A 21,838-nucleotide genomic window follows, 5' to 3' on the forward strand; every position below is an offset into this window, starting at 1 on the left:
ACCAAATATTGTTTAAATGCAGACTGATCTTCTGGTTCTCTAGCAGTGATGAGAAAAGCAATGTAACTGGTTTGTTTTTTTTTTTTCCCCTCTTCTTTTAGGGATGATGAAAGACAAAGGGTTTGTTTGGATATCATTTACAAGATGCTGTCTAAATTAAAACCTCTAGAACTTAAAGAGCTTCTGCCTGGAGTGACAGGGTTCATTTCTCACCCATCTGTAGTATGTCGACAGCGCATGTATGATATCCTGATGTGGATTTATGATAATTACAGGTGTGTGTTCATTACAGATACTGTCTTTCAGTGGTTTGTCACAGGCAGAGTGAAAGTTTTTGCAACAGTCCTCCAACTTCATGTCCCTTGGTGAGGGATTTTTCCAGAAGAATATAGTCTGATTTGCCTAACTGGCTCTGGCCTTCAGTGACAATTTTATCACTTCCAGTAAGGTATAAATACTTGGACCAGAACTATGATTTTGCATCACCACAGCAGCATGGCATAAGAGGTCTTCATTTTGATGCTCCAGCTTTTTTTCTTGTTGCTGGAATTTGTAACTAGTGAAAATTATACATTAAAGAAATTACCTTTTCGGTAGAAGATACATTAAGGCACATGGGCATGATCTGAATCACTTAGATCTGGTAGTATAGAGAATGTCTTTCTGTTTGACCCCTTAGAATAGGGTACAGGTACATACTCAGTTTGACAAGTGGGTTGCTGTTGAATTATCTAATTTAGTTGGGTTTTATGTTCTTTTTCCCAAGATAACTCTTTGAAGGGATATTTATTGCAAAGAAAAAGTACAGTCAATCTTTACTCCAGCATCACTTGTGAAAAGAATTCTCTACCTGTTTCTACAGATTCAACCTTGCAAACTTCATAACAAATACCTAACATATAAATTAGCTTATTAGATAATTTATTTTATAAGTAGTGGAGATCTAAGGCATTTTTGGCAAGGAAGACCTCATGTTATGTTGCTATGCCAAGCTGACATTTTTATCAGAGGGCATATTCCTCTTTTTTGTCTGACCATCCTCATCCTGTTATTGTGCTATGGATTGTTTGAGAGAAGTCATTAAGAGCTATTTTTCTCCCACCATTAGTGATCCAGAAAGTCAAGCAGATGATGATTCTCAGGAGATACTCAAAGTGGCAAAAGAAATGCTGCTTCAAGGACTGATTGATGAAAATGCTGAACTGCAGTGAGTAAAGAGTATTGTGATAACTGTCTGAAATAAAAATACAGCAAGTTCTCTTACTTTGTAGCAAAAGAGTTGATTAGAGGTTTTTTTAAGTATTTCAATATAAAAGAGTAACACTAAGATAATACCATTTTCATTTCTTCCAGTAAGTTAATTTACAAAATTTTGTACCATGATGTTGCGCCAAATGTAAGTGAAGCATTTGAACAAATTTCTAAGCTGTGGCAAGGTTGTTTCATTATGTTAAATCTAATTCTGCATTAATGCTCTAGAGTTTTTGAACAAGGAGGACCCTGGTATACACAAGCACACAACAGCAGATTAAAGGTTGCATTTTTAGAAATTCTTCCGGTGAAGAAAAAGATTAAAGAGGAGATCTTGGTGCTTCTGTATCCATAGCACTTCTCAAAAGGAAAAAACTTGGCAGAAACTATTTTTTTGAGAGTAAAACTCTTATATGAGGCACAGAACATAGTAGATGAATGAGGAATTCAGTGTAATTCAATGGAAGATTAATAGTATGGAAGTGTTAGGTTAAGGCCTTAAGAGCTTATTGTTTTGGAGTTTTTTGCTGGTTGGTTTGAGGTTTTTTTTCCCTATTTAACTTGGCTTTTTTAGAAGTCGGGGAGGGGGGTGGTTATGTTTGAAAATAACCAAGAATAACTTTATTCTTTGCCTTTACAGATTAATTGTTAGGAATTTTTGGAGTCATGAGACAAGATTGCCCACAAATACTCTTGACCGCGTGCTGTCATTGTTAAGTTCTTTCTATTCCACCAAGATTGAAACACAATACTTGAGTCTAATCACAAATTTTCTGCTTGAAATGACTAGCAGGAGCCCGGATTATTCCAGAAAAATATTTGAGCATCCTCTCTCGGAATGCAAATTTCAGGTGAACTGTACTATGCTGTCCTTTATGCAACTATGTGACAAATTCTGCTTTTTAATGCAGTTACAGCTTAGAAAAGAATGGCATAATGAAGGAAATTTTTCAGAGTGTTTTGTGTTCCAAAGATAATAGGTGCAGCAGTTATGAGTTGTGCACAGTATCAGACATTTGATGATTTTGTGGGAGCAATAATTGTATTTTTTTTAAGTATATTTAATTAAAATAATATACAAAGAATAGCTGATTTATAGAGTACTGAAATGCTAAAAAAAGAGGGTAGCAGAGAGAAGCACCATCAGCTGGAGAAATACTGTCAAGAAACAGGAATACTGCTGCAAGAACTGTAAATCTGTCCACAGCTGACCAGTCTAAATTAGTGAGCTTTTTTTTACTGAGCTGTTGAGAACTTGTACATGTTTGTGGTTTGTTTGGAGTTTCTTTTCTATATAGTCAAGTTCTTCCCCTATACCTGAGAGAGTGTTTTGATTTCTGGACTGTAATTTCTGCTGTCCTGTTCAATGAAGAAATGCAGAAGGCCTCCATCTTTATTGTTCTACTTAAAATCTTTCTTTGTTCATAGGACTTTGTAGTTGATTCCAGCTGGCGTTACCGAAGTACTGTGCTCACACCAATGTTTGTGGAGTCTCAGGCTTCTCCAAGTACCCACAGGAATTTGTCACAGGACAGATCCTTTTCTCCTTCTGGGTCAGTCAGTGGGCAAGTGAGGGCTACCCAAAGGCAATATGAATTTACACCTACACAGCATGGCAGTAAGTCAAAACCAGTGTTTTCTGAAATGTTCTTTTTTGCTGTAGGAATGATGTAATTTCTGTTGCATATGATTTTTTAATGTTAAAGTGTAAATATTTTTTTTTTCCCAGTTTTTTTTCCTTTTTTTTTTTTTGTGTGTGTGGTATAAGAAAAAAGTCACATTTTTTTTAGTCTCATACATATTTTATGTTCTGCCTAATGTAAAAGAAACACTGTCTTACCTAGCAGCTTAAAATCTGTTCTGCCCTTAAACATTAGGAAATTGTATTTTTCAGTGAAAAAATACCTACCTCATAGATGTTTTCACTTTATTTGTATCTGAGTATATTACAGCTTTTTGGCAATTTCTTGTTATAGGTGGTAGAAGTTCTTTTAATTGGCTAACTGGAAGTAGCATTGACACATTGGCAGAGTATGCAGTTCCTTCATCCTCTGAATCCTTGTCTTCATCCATGCTGTTGGTTAGCAAAAGGAGTGAAAAATTTAAACAAGCAACCTACAAACCAGTGGGGCCAGATTTCGGGAAAAAAAGGTTGGGTTTGCCTGGAGATGAAGTGGACAGCAAAACTAAAGGTCTGTAAGCATTACTGTACAATTTCCATGCAATTGGTACACTTTTATAAACCATCATTGTCAGTTATTTGGCTGGCAGTCCATTGTCTTTGAGACAGTCCAATTGAGGTTCACCCTGAGAGATTTTGTTTCCAGGAGTGTGTGATGATACATAACATGTAAAAAGCTATGATTTTGCTAGGAATTGTAAAATTATGTGTTGCTCATTGAAAGAACTGACTGGATGATAAGCTAGTCAGTGTGATATCTGCATTCCTACCTCTCCCTGAGTGGAGTATGAATATCAGACAGTTCTGACCCCTCTGTTTTAAATTTAACTCTTTAAAGAAGAGATCTCTTTAAACATATTTTCTAAACCATTTCAGCTGTGCTGACATGATCTCCAACATTTTGCAATCTGTCATTAGAAGTTCCTTGCTTTTTTCTGAGAATGCTCCTTCTTCCACCCAGTCAATAAGTGAAAAATATCAGTATTGCTCTGAAGTGATTTAGGATCCTTCTCCCTCTTTAATTGTTGTCTAATTTGTCATAAAAATTTTGACCAAAAGGATGATGTTACGAGTTCAGGCATAGAGCTATAAAAATCAACCTTTTCAGTACCTGAGAGGTGTTTCAGGGCAGTCATGACTAATGGACATATTAATGCAGTTCATATAGAACTACAGAAATAGAGAGATCAGTCTACCTTCTAGTTTGTCCCTGGTCTTTTACCCTGGAGAATACCAGTTACAGTGGTATGTTTTTGTTTGCTCACTCTTCTAGGAAGTGGACTGAGCTGACAGTCAGTTAAGTGGCCTTTCCCCATGACTGTCCTGAGCAAGAGTTGATCCAGTGGCAGTTCTGTAATCATACTTAAAAAATACAGTACCATATTCTTACTACACAATATTTGAATATCTTTTAGCACCCCTTTTTTTTAGGGAGTTACATACTTTCTGGAATATAGTGCAAATGCCATACATGTCTTTGAGAGCTTAAAATAAATCTGGAATATGGGGCATATTTGTTCGTGAGTTTTAGGGTCTTTCCCTCTACAATAATTTAATCTTTATGCCTCATCCATGCAGTTAAAGTCTGTATATAAATGCTTATTATCTCTTCTCCTAAGAGCAACGTAATTTTTTATTGTTGTCTAGCTTGTTGAAAGGCCTTGTATTTACTTGCTAGTAAATACAAAGATGATGTTTGTTTTTATATTATGCTTTTGCCTTAAATCTGAAAGGAAAAGCTGTGGACATGATCATATCTATATCCTTAGGTATAGAAGAACGAGCAGAAATCCTAAGACTGCGGAGACGTTTCTTGAAAGACCAAGACAAACTCAGTCTGATTTATGCCAGAAAAAGTCTGGCTGAACAAAAAAGAGAACAGGTTTGTCAATCCAAATGGGTTTAAAACTTCAAGTCTTGATGCTGTTTGCAGTCTTGTACTTCATCTCTTGTAATAACCTTGTGAAGAAAGAGTAGGTCTAAGGTACTCATTGCTACTTTAAGAGCCTTAGAAGGTTTAATTTGGAAATAATGCTATTTGTGGCCTTTAAGCTAAATGATGTTACTTAGTATGGGTGAGAAAAGAGCTGGATGATAACACTTCCACTACCACTTAAAGTGCATTAAATGATTTTTTGTGATGGGAGTCCCTAACAGTTATTGGGAAGCCCTTTACAGTTGTCATTCTGGAAACAAGGATCCTTAGAGCTACAATACACTGCAGAAATTGTTGGAGAACATTATCCAGTGTCTGAAGGTGAACTCAAAAATGTGGTATAGCTGATGGACTATCCAGAACTGGTTTGACCTTTTAACCTGCAGGAATGTCAGTAATAATCGTTTGCTGAGTGTTTCTCAAGGCCAGAAACTTATTACTTTGTGGGTTTTCTGGTTGTATTATGTACTTACAATAAATCTAAGTTTTTAAGCTCTGTAGCAGTTTTCCAGAGGTTCTTGTTACTAAAAATAACACACGTTATTGTCAAAAAATGCTAACATTTAGTCCCAAGAGCAAAGGAGTCCACGGTTGAGAGCTGCCAATTTGAGACACTCCTGTAATACTCTGCAGATGCAGACAACTGTGTAAACAGAACTTATGTCTGGAAGAACCACACAAACACCTATTTTAGCCCATTTATGTTTACTTGCAGGCTAAAGCTGCCATTTCCTCCCAACCTACAAGAGAGAACCTGTAAATGTGCTCTGTATGGCAGTCCAAAATACAACCAACAAAATCCCCTGTCTTTTAAACACTTCCAGTGATGGTGTTTCCTCCATGTCTGTGGGAGGCTTGTTCCAATGCCTGACCATTCCTTCAGTGAAAAAATTTTCATAATATCTAATTGAAACCTCTCCTGGCACAGCTTGAGGCCATTTCCTAACTATTTTTTAACATGATTGATGCATTTCAGGAGATGCAATCTGAGCTGAAGATGAAATATGATGCCCAGGTTACCTTGTACAGAAGTTACCGAGTGGGAGACCTTCCTGACATCCAGATTGAATACTGCAGTCTCATTGCCCCTCTGCAGGGCCTTGCCCAGGTCTGGCTGCTTTTCAGAGGTCACTTGTGAAGCTTTCTGGTCCTGTAGGGAAAGTGTCATCTAGCCAGGCAATCACTTCGAAAATTTTATTTGTAGTTTTGCAGTCAACCACTGTGATACACTTTCAAAGACTCTCTTTTGAAGGAATGTTTTTCCTACCCCTGTGCTGGTTCAGTGTTCAGAGAAAAGAGGCCTTGTTGTTTTCCTCACCTGAACAGTTAAGGACTGGATACATCAGCTGTTGTCCATTTCCTGCAGGTTCCTTTGCTTAAGAAACAGATGGTGGTCTCTGCAGACATTGTTGCAAAGGACATCTCATTGTTCAGTAACAAAACAGCCATTTCACTTCTCTTATATGTCTGTAATAGACCTGTAAAATACGAATTAATTTAGTGTGATTAAGACTGGACTCAGACTGCTCAGTAAAGCTGATCTAATATTCCAATATTCCTTTTCCTACATGAGAGTGAGTTAGACCAAATTCCAGACCCAGGTTAGACCAAGATGCATGGGATTATGTTACACACACAAATGTGTTTCTGGGTTGAAAAAATGCCTTTAAATCTCAGATGAAACTGTCTGTCTGTACAGACAGTCTGTGTCTCTGTTAGCTGCCTCAATTTTTAGGACTAGGTCTCCTCACACATTGATGTCTTCTTTTTTTTCTGAAACTCACTTCATGGACTGTGATGTCCCTAACATGATATTTGGTATCTGGTTCCTGTAATGGGGGATGTGCGTATGTGAAAATTGCAAATTCCGCCCTCTCCACTGACACTCTGGCCTGAAAATCTTCATTGCCTTGGAGTTTCTTTAAGTAGAAGAGTTAAAATGGGGTTTGAATGGGTAGAACAGTAATTCCCAGCACAGGTGAGATGCATGAGATTCATGCCAGACTAAATAGTCCACTCCCAAAGAGTGTCTAGGTACATGGTGGGTCATACTTTTTAATTTTATTTAATAGTCTGATGCGTCACAGCAAAATTCAGTGACCTTGCTGTTATTGTTGTAATTTACAGAAAGATCCAACATTTGCCAAGCAACTTTTCAGCAGTTTGTTTAGTGGAATTTTTCATGAGGTAAAAAAATCTAAAAACCCTTCTGAGAAAAACACCATTGTCCAGAAGCTGCTGAACAACTTCAATAATTTCCTCAGTATGAGCCTGTCATACTTTCCACCCTTCATTGCATGCATCCAGGTAAATCCTCATATGTGGCATGAAAGTAACTGGATATAAATGTCTCTGTCTGAATGTGTGATAAACCCAGTGAAGGTCAAATACTGTCACCAAAGTTTAGACACAGATGGAAGGAGAATTGTTAACCAAATGGGTATTTCAAGTGACACTTAAGGTGAACAAGGCATTTCATACCTCTGAATTGATTTTTCAAGGTTTCTAGATTTCTGATCTCTAGAGTGGGAGTCACCTTTAATGTTTTAATTGCATCAGTAACAAGAAGAGGTTTGATTACAAATGAAAGCTATTTCAATTGAAGTGGGAATTGAGAACAATTGAAGGGGTTATGTGGGTGTTGTGTTTATCTTCCTGTTTCTGGGAAGTGCTTACTGAGGAATTCTTTGATGTCTTGAGGATATCAGTAGCTGTCAGACCGTTTGTTGTTAGCCTCTTTATTTTTTTCAAATTAGTCCCCTGAAGTAGTTGTCTGGGGATTTTCAGTAATGAAGGAAGGGCTCACCAGAGGATGAGTGTGTGCACCACAGTTGTCTCACTGGGTTATGAGAATATACTGACCTGAAATAGATTGTGAATTTCATCTTTTAACCCAGTTTTCAGGGAGATAAAAAAAACTTGTCCCAGCACCTGTTAAATACCCACTGTCACTGTATTGAATGATTCTTATCAACCGTTTTGATGTTGTGTTGGATTCCTAGGTCTAAAGGAATCTTTTTTCAGTGGCAGCTAATGGTTTCTTTTTTGTTATGTTAAATTTAAATACTCTGTGACAGTAGGTATCATCCTAGGGAACCATCTAGTTCGAACCAGCTTTGTAAGCAGACAGAAACTTTGCTTCTTAGCACTTGTAATTACACATCTGAAAAAATGTAACTTCTTGTTTACTTTTTTTCTGTGCAGCTGCATAAAAGGTCAAATACGATGGGGATTTTTATGGGCTGGCTTGGTATTTTTTGAGCCAGCATCTCACAATAGCTATCTGTTAATATTCCCTCTTGACATTGCATTTGTTGGTTCTGTCTTGATGATATTATTTGTGTTGAATTATGCTGTCTAGACCCTGCTAATAACACTGTTGCATTAGGCTACTTTTTTTCTGAGTAGGCATAAATGACGACTTAAGTAGTAGGTAAGTTAAATTTCATCAAAAATACGGACTTTGTAAGAGCAATAAGAGCATCCCCCTGCCATCCTCATCAATAACAAAAGTACAATATCATGAAGTCCAAACAGCCTACAAGCAGTGAGAGGAAGTTTTTTCCCAGTAGGGAACTGAGTTCACATTGATCAAGAGAGCAGCATGGGGGAGTGTGAGCAAGAACTCAGCAGTGTCAAGGCTTTCATTTGACTCACAAATGTGAGTCCCAGTGGCTTGGCCATTTGGAAGTATAGCTTTTCATTCCTGTATACCAACAGCATAATAAATACTGGCTGATTTCAGAAAGGCTTCCTGCTTTACTGTTTCCTTCTGGTTGTTTGACTTTTTAATCTTCTACAGGTTCATGTCCCATCAGAAGAGTAACTTGGTGGGTTAAAAGAGCTGGTTTTGTCTACTTATATAATGTTAAAATTGACTATGAAGCTCTGGGATTCACTTTCAGGGCAGATTAAGGACCAGCTGAAATACTAAAAGAGGTTAACTCCATGACAAAAGTTTACATAGCCTCCAAAGAGATGCTTGGCCTCCGAAGAACATATAATTGCTTTACAAACATTTTAGCTGCTAGGCCAGCTTGGATGCCATTCTCCCCAATCTCTGAACACATGGTGCGAGTAGACAACGCTCATTGCATATGGAGCAGGGAACATTTCCTCTGCTTTGAGAAGATAAGTGATCAAATAGTCAGCAAAATGCACTAAATAGAGAGATACTTCCTTTGATGTGGGATGATGTCTGTAAATTTTAAGTTTGGGAGGATATTAATTCTTAGCACATAGCCTCACATTTGCACAGTTCTTACACTTTTTCCTGTGGTATGAGAAAGGGCTTTTGGTCTTATCTTAGCAAAGTTGTTCTTAAGGTTTTAGATTGTGCAGTTGTTCACCTTAAGTCTCACTGTGTTCCTGTACCTATAAAAGCTGGCAGTCAAGGAATGTGTCTGGGGTGTGTGTGCAGCTAATTGAAATTGCCTTAACAGAAGCTGAAATATATGTGCTAACTCTTCATTGGGATCTGACTGGTCTGTAACTCAGGCAGCTACAAGAGGCTGTGTTTTTTTCCTCTTTTTCTATTGAGCACAAATTTATTAGTGTGAGAGTCCCAACTCTACAAATTGTGTCGTGAGTTTGCTTATGCCAGGTGCCTCTTCTGTAGTTTTTGTGGTGGTTGTCATTTATCAAATAAGTGTGACTTGGTTGTTCTCAGTCTCCTGTTGCAACTTCAAAACAGTGGTTTCTTTTCACGTAGTATTCTTGAGCATGCTGTGTTGCAAGAATCTGATTTTATTTTTTGTTCTAAAACATGGTGCCCTTTCTTGTAATGAATACTGCACCTCTTCCATGTTGTGAATTTTTTCTTCTGTTTATTTAAGATACTATCTTGACTTTTCTTTAGTGAAAAAGAAAACAAAGGAAAAACCTAACACTGGATTTAATAAACATGCTGCTTTCTTGATTTATTTACCTGTATTTAGAATAATGATTTAAGTATTTAAAAATAAAAAACTTCAACTAAACAAGAATGTTTATCCCTGAAGAAGAGATTATTCTCTAATTGGACTAATGTTAAATATGATAAAAGAAATACTGTCATGTCTTTAAATCAGGCAGGAGTAGATGAGTACAGTACTAGAGGAGTCTTAACAGGAAGCTGTGATGTGCTAAAACTGGCTGAGTGAGTGGATAGAAAGCCTCCAGCTCAGAGAAGACTTCATGGTAAATCATGCCTTTGGCTTATGGCAGGAATGCACCCCTGAATAGGCTAAGTGAAGCACAGCTGCTGTGTAGCAGGCAAAATCCTGCCAACAAACAGAAGGAAAAGTTCAGGCTGTCAATGTGTCCATCTACCTCTCCCCCACTTTCCTTGTGATTCTTTCCAGAGAGTTGTCCCATGTCTTGGAGCCAAAGTATATGGGGTTATTCTGTACTGTTCTCTGTCCAAAGAGCAACAGCACAGATGGAAAAGATTCCAGTTTTCCCTGGGTTGAGAACTTCTAGAGGCCTAACGGCTTATTTCCATTTTAAAGCTTGCACGATAAGAAGAAGCATACCAAATCTGTATAGTTTTACACGAAGTCGACACCTGTTGTTTTATTTTACAGGAAATTAGTTACCAGCACAGAGAGCTACTGGAACTGGACTCAGCTAATGTGAGCACAAGCTGCCTTGCAAGTTTGCAGCAGCCCATGGGCATCCTTCTTCTGGAGCGTGCCCTGATGGCTCTGTCCCCTACAGAGGAGCCCCCGTCCAAAAGGATGCGTGGGAGGACAGAGCTGCCCCCAGATGTGATCAGATGGATTGAACTTGCTAAGTAAATTCTTGTTTGAGACAATTTACTCGCACTTAGATTTGCCCTGTGAAGAACTCTGCTTTTAATGGCTTGTGGGATTTCTTTTTTAGTCTGTCTTTTAGAATTAGATACGCTTTTAATTTCTTCTCACTTAATACTGCCAGTGAGAGCAGTTGGACTTTAAAGCTGTGCACTCTTATGATGCTGTCAGACTGCTGAAAAACATCTTGTTTATAGCTTTTCAACTGCAAGAGTTTCCATAGTTCAGCTATTACCCTACAAGATGAAGTTTATGTAGTTATGTGTTTCTGATCTTACATAAGAAATACTTCCAAAAATTTTCTATTTCAAGCTGGTAGTATTACTGCTTACTGAGTTTTTTTCTTTTTTTTTTAGATAGCTTCTCTTTGCGTTGATATACATCTGCTGAGCTATTTAAAAGGTTTCTCTTTTCAATTTTACTAGGCTCTATAGATCCCTTGGGGATTATGATGCCCTTTGTGGCATTTTCAGTGGTAAGATTGGGACTAAGGAAATTACACAGAAAGCTTTGTTGGCAGAAGCAAGGAATGATTATGCTGAAGCAGCTCAGTATTATGATAAGGTAAAACGACAACAAGATATTTTTGTTTCATAAGTCTCTCATTAGAAAAAAGTGCAATTATCTAGGCAGACAAATAAAAACACATGGGCACACTGCAACCGTGAGAGAGCAAATTGCCTGTGTTCATGGCTTGAGTTATAGTGGGTAAAAATGAAGACACATCTCTAACCTTCTTTTAAAATGTTCACTCTTCAAAAATGTAGGTTTACTGAAGATAGCTACCTGAAATTAATTTATGTATAAACACTGCCAAGCTTGAATTTTTTGCATTTAATATTGCTGTCACACTCTGGTAAATGGATATATATTTTTATGAGAATTAATTATAGTTAAGTTGCTCATGACTTAGAATTAAAACAGATTCTTGGCTGGAATCTGGCACTATTCTCTCCTTCAAATTCATTCCCTAGGCACTCTCCCAAGAAGACTGGCAAGATGGAGAGCCAACAGAAGCAGAGAAGGACTTCTGGGAACTTGCATCTCTGGAATGCTATGACCACCTCACAATGTGGAAGTCTCTGGAGTATTGTGCTACTGTTAATATTGATAGTGGAAAACCTCCAGACCTAAGCAAAACATGGAATGAACCATTTTTTCAGGTTTTTAGAAATTATTTCATTGGTACTGCACCATTTTTATCTCTGCAGGGATGTCCTACAGTATTGAGATTATGGGTGAAAATCAATTGCATTGTTTGAGTTACTTTATTATGGAAAATAGTGGAGAGGCCGATATATATTAAAAATTGAAACAAATACTTCTTCTTGTTCCTTTTGATGTTTAATTTTTACCTCAAGTCTGTGCAGATCCCATAGGATAAAGCCAGCTTTTTCATCTTCCTCCTTCTTTTTGCAAGTCTCTTTTGTTGCTTTTCTCACTTACATTTTTTCCCTATTTTAAGAGTTACCAAAGCATGGATTTTGAAACTGTTTACTAACAGTTTCTTGAGCTATAGGAAAAGGCTGCTGTGATTTGTTAGCAAATAGGAATTTGTCTAAAGGGAAAATATCTTTTAAAAATTAAAAATGTTTTTATATTTATTTGATTTGCCACTGAAAATTTGATTATCTAATATTCCATTCCTAGAAATAAAGACTGTGTTCTCACTTTGCAGGAGACATATCTGCCCTATATAATACGCAGTAAGTTGAAGTTACTGCTTAGTGGGGAGAATGACCAGACTTTGCTAACCTTTATTGATGAGGCAATGAAGACAGAACAGAAGAAAGCCATTATAGAAATGCACTACAGCCAAGAACTTAGTCTCCTGTACATCCTGCAAGATGATTTTGACAGAGCCAAATATTACATTAGCAATGGCATGCAGATCTTCATGCAGGTAATAATGTCTTCTATCTCTGGTATGGTTTTTTTGTGTAAACTGGAACAATGAAACTGCTGTTGTTATTGCCGTTGTTGCTAGATTATGCTCTCAAGAGAAACACTCAGTGTCAGGTGACAAAACTTCTTTTAAATTCACTGCTTGCAATGGTGAAAAGTGAGTGAGCCAGTGGAGTGCATTTTGCTGCTTTAGTTTGTTTTGTTTTGCTGATTTAATCTTTTATACATTTTTCAGATTATTTGTGCAGACAACAAAAATTTTATTTCATTCATCTTTTCAGGGGCCTCCTGTCCCCAGAACAAGATTGCAAAGAGTGTTGCATTGGGCAGTCACAAATTCCATCCATTACTAAGTTTTGATTAGACTGTAGGACTTTGCTCAAACCTAGGATAGGAATCGCAGCTAGAATATGCCTCTGTGCTTGTTCAAAGCAGAGTTGCTCTCTGATTATCAGCTATTAAATTACTTGTAAGAGGTTGGGTTCTAAAGCATAACATACAAAAGCATCAGATCAATAATTTATAGAGCACTGAACAGAACCATGCTTTAAGTTCTGTCTTTGATTCTCTCCCTTTCTTTTCAGAGCTACTCCAGTATTGATTCCTTGTTATATCAGAGTCGAATGACCAAACTGCAGTCTGTACAAGCTTTGACAGAAATACAGGATTTCATCAATTTTATGACCAAGAGAAGTAAAAGTTTTTTTCTTCTCAAGCAATTTTCCTTTTGTATTTAGTAATTGTGGTTTCCTGAACTTTGAAATTCTGAACTGCTATTTGAAGAAGCATAAGTCTGGAATTACTTCTTACTGTCTTCTTGACACTAAGACTTCTACAGTTTTGTAAGATAGGATTGAACCTAACTTTGTGTTCTCTTACAAAGTTTAATTAGCATAACCCTTGTGATAAGCATCTCTTTTGGAATTGCCAGTTAAAGTTTTAAATTAATCTTTTTTATTGGAGTAACTTCTGGTAGTAAATAACAGTTAGCAGAGACAAAAAAAATGGATGTGGTATATAAGTTGCACCTACTGACGTAGGCCTGAAATACACATTTATGTGCATAAACCAAATTGGATATTAAATTTAGTTAATAGTTCCACTATATTCCAGCATGTTTATATGTGGAAAGGAAACTACCTGGTGATGATCCCCGCTGGCAGTTCACACAGCTGTCCTTACAGAATCCCCTGTGCTTCAGCAATAAATAAAAGTGATATGATGATCACTAAGTGGCATTTTTCAGGCAAGCCCAGAAATGCAAGTAGGTTGCTTAATTGCAGTGTTCTGGTTTGAATAGTAGACTATATTTTGTTTAGCCCCTTTTCATGCTGTCTGGCTTCAGATTAATTTAAAATGTTCTCAATTGATTTCTAGGTAACTTAGCTTCAGAGGCTTCCCTTAAGAGACTTCTCAGAACTTGGACAAGCAGATATCCAGATGCTAAAATGGATCCTATGAACATCTGGGATGATATCATCACAAATCGGTAAAATTGCATTCTTGGGTTAGCTTAGATTCTGTCTGCCTCTTGAGTTCCAGGAAGTGCTTTTTCTAATGCTGCTTGTTTTTGTATGGGAGGGGTTTGATCCAATGTGTGACTTTTTATTTTCTTTTTTAACTGTGGTAATAACTTTCTCAGTATAACTGGGGAGTTTGTGTGACTGACTTGTGGTGGGGAGCAAAAGGAAGTTGAGAAATGACCAGGGAATAAATTGTATTTTGATAGGGAAACATAGATATTAGTTTAGTAATTTTCTTGCATCAGTGACTATATGCACTGTGTAAGCCGGCCCATTTCAGCAGCTCTTGAACATATTCACTTGTAATTGAGTAGATTAGCTTTATTTAGCTCAATGAAACACCTCCCAAAAGGCCAATCAGTTATGACTAAAAATACTTGGGCAGTTCCAAAATGAGGTAGTGTACAAAACAAGTCCAGCCCTGTCGCTCTCAGTGCTTCACCTGTTTATGGGAAAGTTAATGACCGCTGTTTTAATTGGAGACTTCTGTTGTGCAGCTGTTGCTAGAAAGAACAAAGGTTCTCTGGAGACTCCTTTGGATTAGCTTTGAAGAAACTGAAATGCTTTTTGAAATTTGAAATTTTTCTGCCCTTCCCATAGTGTCTGTCTTCATCCCAATTCATCCTTCCAGTGAAAATCTAGATTAGTCCTCCTTTCCTGTGTGATAACTTCTTCAGTAGCTCTCCTGATACATACTGTGCTTTGCGATTTATTTTGTTATCTTTTGGTGTCAGGAAAGCATGGCTACAGAACAGCTTATTGCAGTTCAATATTAGACAGAATACATGGCACGGCTTACTTCTGAAAAAAGTCTCAAACTTTTATGACTTGAAGGGTTGTCAGGGTTTTAAACACTTTATGTGCTTTTTGAAAATTTTTGTCTCACCTTAAATTAGTAACCAAGGACATACCAAGTGCCACTTCAGAGTGTGGTGCTGTCCTCTGCTTTGAGTAACAGTCTACATAATAAGATGTGCTATTAAATTAGAAAGGATTAGTTGTGGAGTAACAGGATTCAGCATTGATTCATGGCAATTGCCTTTCAAAAGCTGAGTGTGGTTGCTGATCTGTTCTCCAACACAGATTTCAATGTTGGCATGTGTTGATGTGATAAACATTTGAGTACCAGGTTGACATAAAATACAGCCTGGCATTCACACTAAATATTTGAGACTCCTGTTTGTTTACATGTCTGTGAAGCTGGAATGCAAGTTATGGCTTGGTCAACTTAGAGACTATAGCTTGCACAAAGGAACTAACAAAAAATCTCACTCTATAATGGACATTTTCTAACACTAATTGTGTCAGTTCAAGATCCTGAATGCTCTCAGGGTCAACATGATCCCTGTTAGGAGTGTCCAGACTCTGAGACCTGTGTTTAGGCCTGCTAAATGTGATAGCTGTAGCTTGACATTTTCTATTAGCTTTGTTTGCTGTTAGGCAGATCAACATTTTTGAACATTCATTTCCTTGAATGTATACCAGAGTAATCTATATCCCTGCTGTTGTTGTGCAGGTGTTTCTTTCTTGACAAACTGCAGGAGAAACTTCCTTCTGATCAGGCCAATGACAGTATGGAGGTGGATGGAGAATACAGTGCTGGTGACCAAATGGAAGTGGATCAACAGAGTGAAAACATTCACTCAATGATTAAAAGCTGCAAATTCAATATGAAAATGAAGATGATAGAAAGTGCCAGGAAACAGGTGAATATACTGTCTGATAGCTTCCAATTTGCTGAGAAAATACATAGAAAAAGCTGGAAAAGCCTTTTAGGTGGTATTTGGTACCCTTTTGCTGGGGCAAACCTTGTGTCTTTTCGACCCTGCTGTCCAGGACATTTTGAAAGCTCAAGTCAGTTCCACAATGAAAGAAAACAAAAGGATAAATGTTAATTACGAAGTTGATTATAACTTGTCATTACTGGAAATGTGTCTGAAGTCCCCTTTGATCCACAGATGGTTTTGGACACTCTAAAGGGCAGATAAAGTATCTGAAATGTTTCAGTCTTTAACTGAAGGGATGCTTGCAATCAAGCATTATGCTTCTTATTTACAAATAATTTCTCCTGTACAAGAGAACAAATCTAATTCTGATGGAATTAGTATCATTTACTTCTATCAGCAATGCTGGATTTTTTTTCACAGTTTTCATTACTGCTGTTAGTTAACACTAACAAAGAACTGAAGTTAAGTGACTTAGAAATTTTGGGTTGAATCTGACTGTCGAAATGACTGAATCAGCCTTTTTGATGATGGGCTTTTGGTATTTCAAGGTTGAGACAAGATGGATCCATCTCCCATCTTCTAAGATGCTGCAGAAATCTGCAGTCATTAACAAGGGTTTATTTTAAGCAATTTTATAAGCAAATATAATATTATTGCTTTGTTGACTACACACTCTTGAAGGAGTAAGTGAAAAATAAGTTTTCCTTTAATGTTACTTTTGTGAAACTTCTCATCAAAACACAAATATAAGTAATTTTCTTAATGATATCTTAAATCAAGTTGTGTTTCCCGTATGTGTTTGTACTGTAGAGCAGTTAAATGCTTCATGCAGCTGGAATGATTTTCTCAGTTGTTTAAACCTCTGTTCTTCTCTTTTGCTATTCAAACTTCTCCATTAGCACAAATATGGTTCTTAACATGAGACCCGGCAAACAGTGAGCATCTCTTTGCCTTACTGTAACTTTACTTGTGTTACTTAAAGCTTCTCATCCCTAATTTGGTTGTGGGCAGGTTTTAGTTCCTCTTCAGATACATGGTCTGAGAATTCTCTTAATCTGAATACAGAACAGCTTTGCTGTGGCCAAGAAGCTCCTGAAGGACTTGCGCAAGGAAGCCAGAACGAGGGAGGACTGGCTGGTGAGGTGGAATTACGCCTATTGCCGCTTCACTCACAGCAGCGGCCGCAACCTGAGCTGTCCTGAACGCATGCTCGCAGTGTTGAAAACCATCTCCCTGCTTGGTAACAGCCTTTGCTTTACCTGGTTTATTTTACAAAGTTGCTTTGTTGTCCAGTTGCCAACTTTTATTTTTTAATTCCAACAGAAGATACCAAATCTGACTATCTCAGCAAGAACGTAATGGCCTTCCGAAACCAGAATCTTCTTCTGGGTACTACGTATCACATCATGGCCAATGCTCTTAGTCAGGATCCAAGCTGTCTTGACCAAATTGAGAAAGAAAAGGCTGGAAAGATATCACTAATATCAGGAGAAAGCCTTGAGAACCCTAAAAAGGTAAATGAGAGGGGAAGATATTTTATTAATTTCAGTGTCATTATTACTACAAATTACTACTTCAGTAGGTAGTGATGGCTATGGATAGATACAGAGCATGTGAAACCTGTCTGCTATTTGCAGTGATTTGTCCCACAACACCAGATAGAGAAAGAAATGGCGGAGGGAAAGCAAAAAACAAGGCTGATGTTGCTGTTTCTTCCAGGTTTTGCTCTCCTGGAGTTTGGCATCACTCTAACGTTTCTAAATAGGAGAATGTTCTTGTGTTTCTCTGTACCTGCATTTTGAGTGGAGAGGGGAGACATAGTCACACCATCTGTATGCACAGTGGTGAGACAAATCTTGAGATCCTGAAAGAATGCCTGGATTTCAGCTGGGCATTTGTGACCTGCTTCATGCCCCAGACTGTTGTCTTTGATAAAGATAGATTTATAATATTGATACTTACTTTATCTAGGTCATTTTAATGAAGAGAAAAGTGGAATTTTTTAAGGCAGAGCACATGCAGGTTGTCTTTGCCTATTTTAGGTAGGTGTGCATTTGAAGAATACAGCACTAGACTGTGCTGCAACAAAAATAATATTTGCTGTCAGTTGCCCCACATGCTGTGGCATTGACTTCTTGTCTGTCAAATGGATTAAGAATTTGAAGTACCACTGCTGGCTTACATCTGCTAATTTCTAAAGCCACCATGAAGATGCTTACATATGGAATCATAGAATGGTTTGGGTTGAAAATTACCTTAAATATCATCTAGTTCCAACTTACTTGCTATTGGCAAGGACACCTTTCACTAGACCAGGTTGCTCAGAGCTTCAACCAGCCTGGCCTTGAACACATCCAGGGATGGGGTATTCACAAATTCTCTGGCTAACCTGTTCCAGCGGCTCATCACCCTCACAGCAAAGAGATTCCTCCTAATATCCAATTTAAATCTACTCACTTTCAGTTTGAAGCAATTACTCCTTGTCTTGTCACTACATGCTCTTGTAAAAAGTCCCTCTCCATCTTTCTTGCAGGATCACTTCAGGGAATATGAACCATATTAGTATAAAACAAAAAAAAGTTCTTAATTTGTGTTTTATTGTTGTTAAAATTAAAGCAGATGAAAAAGAAATTCCTACAAAAAAAAAGGTTTTAAATTTTCAGGTGTTTAGAAATTCAAGCAAAAGCTTGAACTTCATTTATTAATTAATTCTTAAGAGCATTTTTCTTTAGGCAATCTAAAGGATGAGTGTCAGATGAGTAAGATTGCCATAGTAGGGACTTCTGAAAGATTAAGAAGCTTAGCCTTATTTTAGCTTAGTATTAAGCAGCACTCTGACCCTGGTAGTCTCCTTCTACCTACCTGACTATTTAATTTTAGTTGCAGCATTTAGTGTGGCCAGAAGGGCCAGGAAAGGGATTGTCCTGCTGTGCTTGGCGATGGTAAGGCTGCACCTCAAATCCTGTGTTCAGAATTCTCTACAAGATTCAGGATTTTTACTACAAGAAAAACATTGAGGGGCTGGAGCATGTCTGGAGGAGGGCAGTGGAGTTGAGGAAGGGCCTGGAGCACAAGTCCTCTGAGAAGCAGCTGAGGGAACTGGGATTTTTTTAGCCTGAAGTAAAGGAGGCTCAGGGAAGACGTCATTGCTCTCTTCAACCACCTGAAAGGAGATTGTAGTGAGATGAGGCTTGGTCTCTTCTGCCATGTCCCAAGTGAGAGGGTGAGATGAAATGGCCTTAAGTTGTGCCAGTTAGGTTCAGATTGAATATTAGAATTTTCTATTTTTTAATGAAAGAATGGTCAGGCCTTGGAGTAAGTTGTCCAGGGCAGTGGTGGAGTCACCATCTCTGGAAGTGCTCAAGAGGCATCTGGATGTGACACTTTTAGATGTGGTTTAGGGGCAGTTGTGGTAGTGCTGCATTGGCAGTTGGACAGATGATCTTGAAGGTCTCTTTCAACCTTCATGTTTCTGTGATTCTGTAAAGAATCCTGTCAAGTCACCCATTGTGTGAGCTGCATTAGAAATGTATTATGAATATTACTATATTTATAATAGAAAAAAAGGTATCAGATTTAAAATAGTTTGATGCATGCTTTTTGAATACAAGTGTAGCTGCTATGCAGATGTTTTAGATATGTCTTAATAGGAAAAAACCCTGAAAATTTTATTATATTTTCTGTTAACGGTTTCCTAAAGTTCCAGTAAAAAACTTTTCTGCAGTGACAAAAATTGCACTTTACATATCCAAAGGCTAATCTAAGTTTATGTATTCCCATTTGAAAACTGTGGAAACTAAAGTTCTGGAAATCACTGCTAGAAATAACATCCCGATTTTTTTCCTATATATCAGCTGCTTGGAACATCTTAAAACAGTTAAAGTTTTATCTACTCAAGACTTACAACAAAGCTCTAGTTTCAGAAAGGATTTTTCAATGCTACTTTAGCACTAATGTGTGTTTTTTTCCTCTTATGATTGAATTTCAGGTGCTGGCAGGTCTGAACAAGAAGGCTTTTCAGTGTTTCATGTGTGCTGTGAGGAAGTCTGAAGAGGAGGTGCAGTCCTGCTCCGCAGACCATGTGGACATGGTGGGAGTTGCTGATGCATACATGACTTTGATCAGCTTCTGTGACCAGTATCTGCGCAGGGAAGAGGAAGGCTTGCTTGGTTAGTCAGGCTCTCTCCTAAGGTTGTGGGGTGTATTTGGGACCCGTAAGCTTTTGCTGTACCCAGGAGATCTCAGTGAGCAGCTTGAATTTCAGTGGAGCAGTTTGACCTCCAGTTCAGCATTATTTGTAGCCTCTTTTCACCTCCACTGTTCCTGCTACCTTTGGTACTAGTGGATCACTTGTATCTCGCTCTTACTTGTGATAAATATATCCAGCAGATGCTTCCCTTGTTCCTTCCCAGACCACAGCAGCCTTGTCTTTAAAGCAGGCAAGATACCAGCAGTGATGCAGCTTCCTGATAAAGCTAATCCTTACAGTCCCCAAATACATGTGTTGCAGATGTATGCAGTTCAAACAGATGGGAAGGAGAACAAAGTAAAAATACAAAATACACTTGATAAAAAAATATCAAATTGTAAAGATTAATGTTTCAGATGATCAAAGACATGGAACAAGTGATGGTGTTTCTGGTAATTCTTGTTTAATGTCTCTTGGCAGAAATTAACACTGTGGATCTGCAGCAGTTCCCAGCTATTGTGGTGGAGAAAATGATAAAAGCTTTAAAACTGAATTCCAGAGAAGCCAGGCTGAGATTTCCTAGACTGCTCCAAATAATTGAAAGATATCCAGCAGAGACATTGGGTCTAGTGACACGAGAGGTTAGTTGCTTCAATTTTTCTGGCAGCAAATGCTCCTGTAAATCAAATTTTTAAAGGTGGAGGTGGGATACATAGAGAGGTTAGACTGGTAAGTTTTGCTTCAGGGAAATCAGATAAATTTTATCCCATCATTGTTCTTTGTCTTTTCTATAACTTACTGAGTCTAATTAATGTGGACAGAAAATTTTTCTTAGAAACATAACTTTTTATCATTATTTTGATTCCAAATGTTTGTTTGAGAGTTGCTGGAGAACAACTGTGATATGCTTTGTCTTTTTTTTTTTCCTTCAGAGCAATCTAAATGGGCTGACGAAGGTGGTTAGCATTAGGGTGAGGAATGTATCTTATTCCTGCAGACTGAGTTTCCTGTATGCAGGAAACCAGCAGCTTTTCCAGACTCATTCCATGTCACCCACCTTTCTCTGTCCTTCTTCACTTCATAGATTACTACAACTTTGTCTCCTTTTGTATTTCCCACTTCCTTCTTTCCTTCCTTCCACGACCTGTCTCTGCATTGCCATTCCATGGCAGGATACCAGGAGCCTTCCCTGCTGTGGTGGGACAGATAAGCTGGGACCTTCTCTGTGACTCATGCCTGTTCCTGCCTTGGCCTGCCTGTCTTTCCAAGCCCATGTCATTGTGCTGCTGCTCCCAGAGCAGCAGGCCCTTTGAGAGAAGGAACTCGAATGAGGCAGAAATTCGGGTTAGTTATCCCAAGGAACTGAGAGAATAGCAGAAATGGCTGAGGTGCACAAGGTGTGGCCATGGAGAAACCAATAGTTCAAACAGTACCTGACACCAGCTGACACATCTCAGTCAGAAAGGGAGTTCACCAGGCATTTATTTAAATAAATAAATTTAAGTCTGATCTTAAATTCTGTTAGAAGTGCTTAAAGATGAACAAAGGACAAAACTGTGATAGGGGTTTGTGTTCCCCTTCCTGGCATTTTTTACTCAAATCAAGACTTCAACCTAATGGTGTTGTAATTGAATTCCTTCCAATTTTTGAGTTGTTTGTATGTGATGATCAAAAATTATTGTATTGCATCCAGAGATGAAAGCCACAAGTCTGAGTGTAAAGCCTCATATTGATCAACAGGCTGCAAATCTTTATAATGGAAAACCTATTAAGCAGCAGTAGTGGTGGTAATAGTAGTAATAGTTATAATTAAATCTGTACTTCACTGGGGGAT

General features: G+C 37.9%; 1 protein-coding gene across 1 annotated transcript in view; it reads left to right on the plus strand.

The window, feature by feature from the left end:
- The window catches only part of PRKDC (protein kinase, DNA-activated, catalytic subunit), an 80,541-nt gene that overhangs the window by 45,588 nt on the left and 13,115 nt on the right, over positions 1–21,838 (plus strand). Inside the window, exons 55-73 of the mRNA XM_021536576.3 lie at positions 102–275; positions 1,109–1,207; positions 1,892–2,102; positions 2,680–2,869; positions 3,228–3,443; positions 4,702–4,814; positions 5,845–5,976; positions 6,996–7,175; positions 10,433–10,641; positions 11,086–11,224; positions 11,635–11,823; positions 12,339–12,563; positions 13,150–13,258; positions 13,943–14,054; positions 15,605–15,794; positions 16,881–17,055; positions 17,139–17,329; positions 19,804–19,984; positions 20,485–20,645. Coding sequence (XP_021392251.2) covers positions 102–275; positions 1,109–1,207; positions 1,892–2,102; positions 2,680–2,869; positions 3,228–3,443; positions 4,702–4,814; positions 5,845–5,976; positions 6,996–7,175; positions 10,433–10,641; positions 11,086–11,224; positions 11,635–11,823; positions 12,339–12,563; positions 13,150–13,258; positions 13,943–14,054; positions 15,605–15,794; positions 16,881–17,055; positions 17,139–17,329; positions 19,804–19,984; positions 20,485–20,645 — 3,196 coding nt within the window. The remainder of the gene's footprint in view (positions 1–101; positions 276–1,108; positions 1,208–1,891; positions 2,103–2,679; positions 2,870–3,227; positions 3,444–4,701; positions 4,815–5,844; positions 5,977–6,995; positions 7,176–10,432; positions 10,642–11,085; positions 11,225–11,634; positions 11,824–12,338; positions 12,564–13,149; positions 13,259–13,942; positions 14,055–15,604; positions 15,795–16,880; positions 17,056–17,138; positions 17,330–19,803; positions 19,985–20,484; positions 20,646–21,838) is intronic.

This window comes from Lonchura striata, chromosome 1 (assembly GCF_046129695.1).
Source record: "Lonchura striata isolate bLonStr1 chromosome 1, bLonStr1.mat, whole genome shotgun sequence".
NCBI classification, from domain to species: Eukaryota; Metazoa; Chordata; class Aves; order Passeriformes; family Estrildidae; genus Lonchura; species Lonchura striata.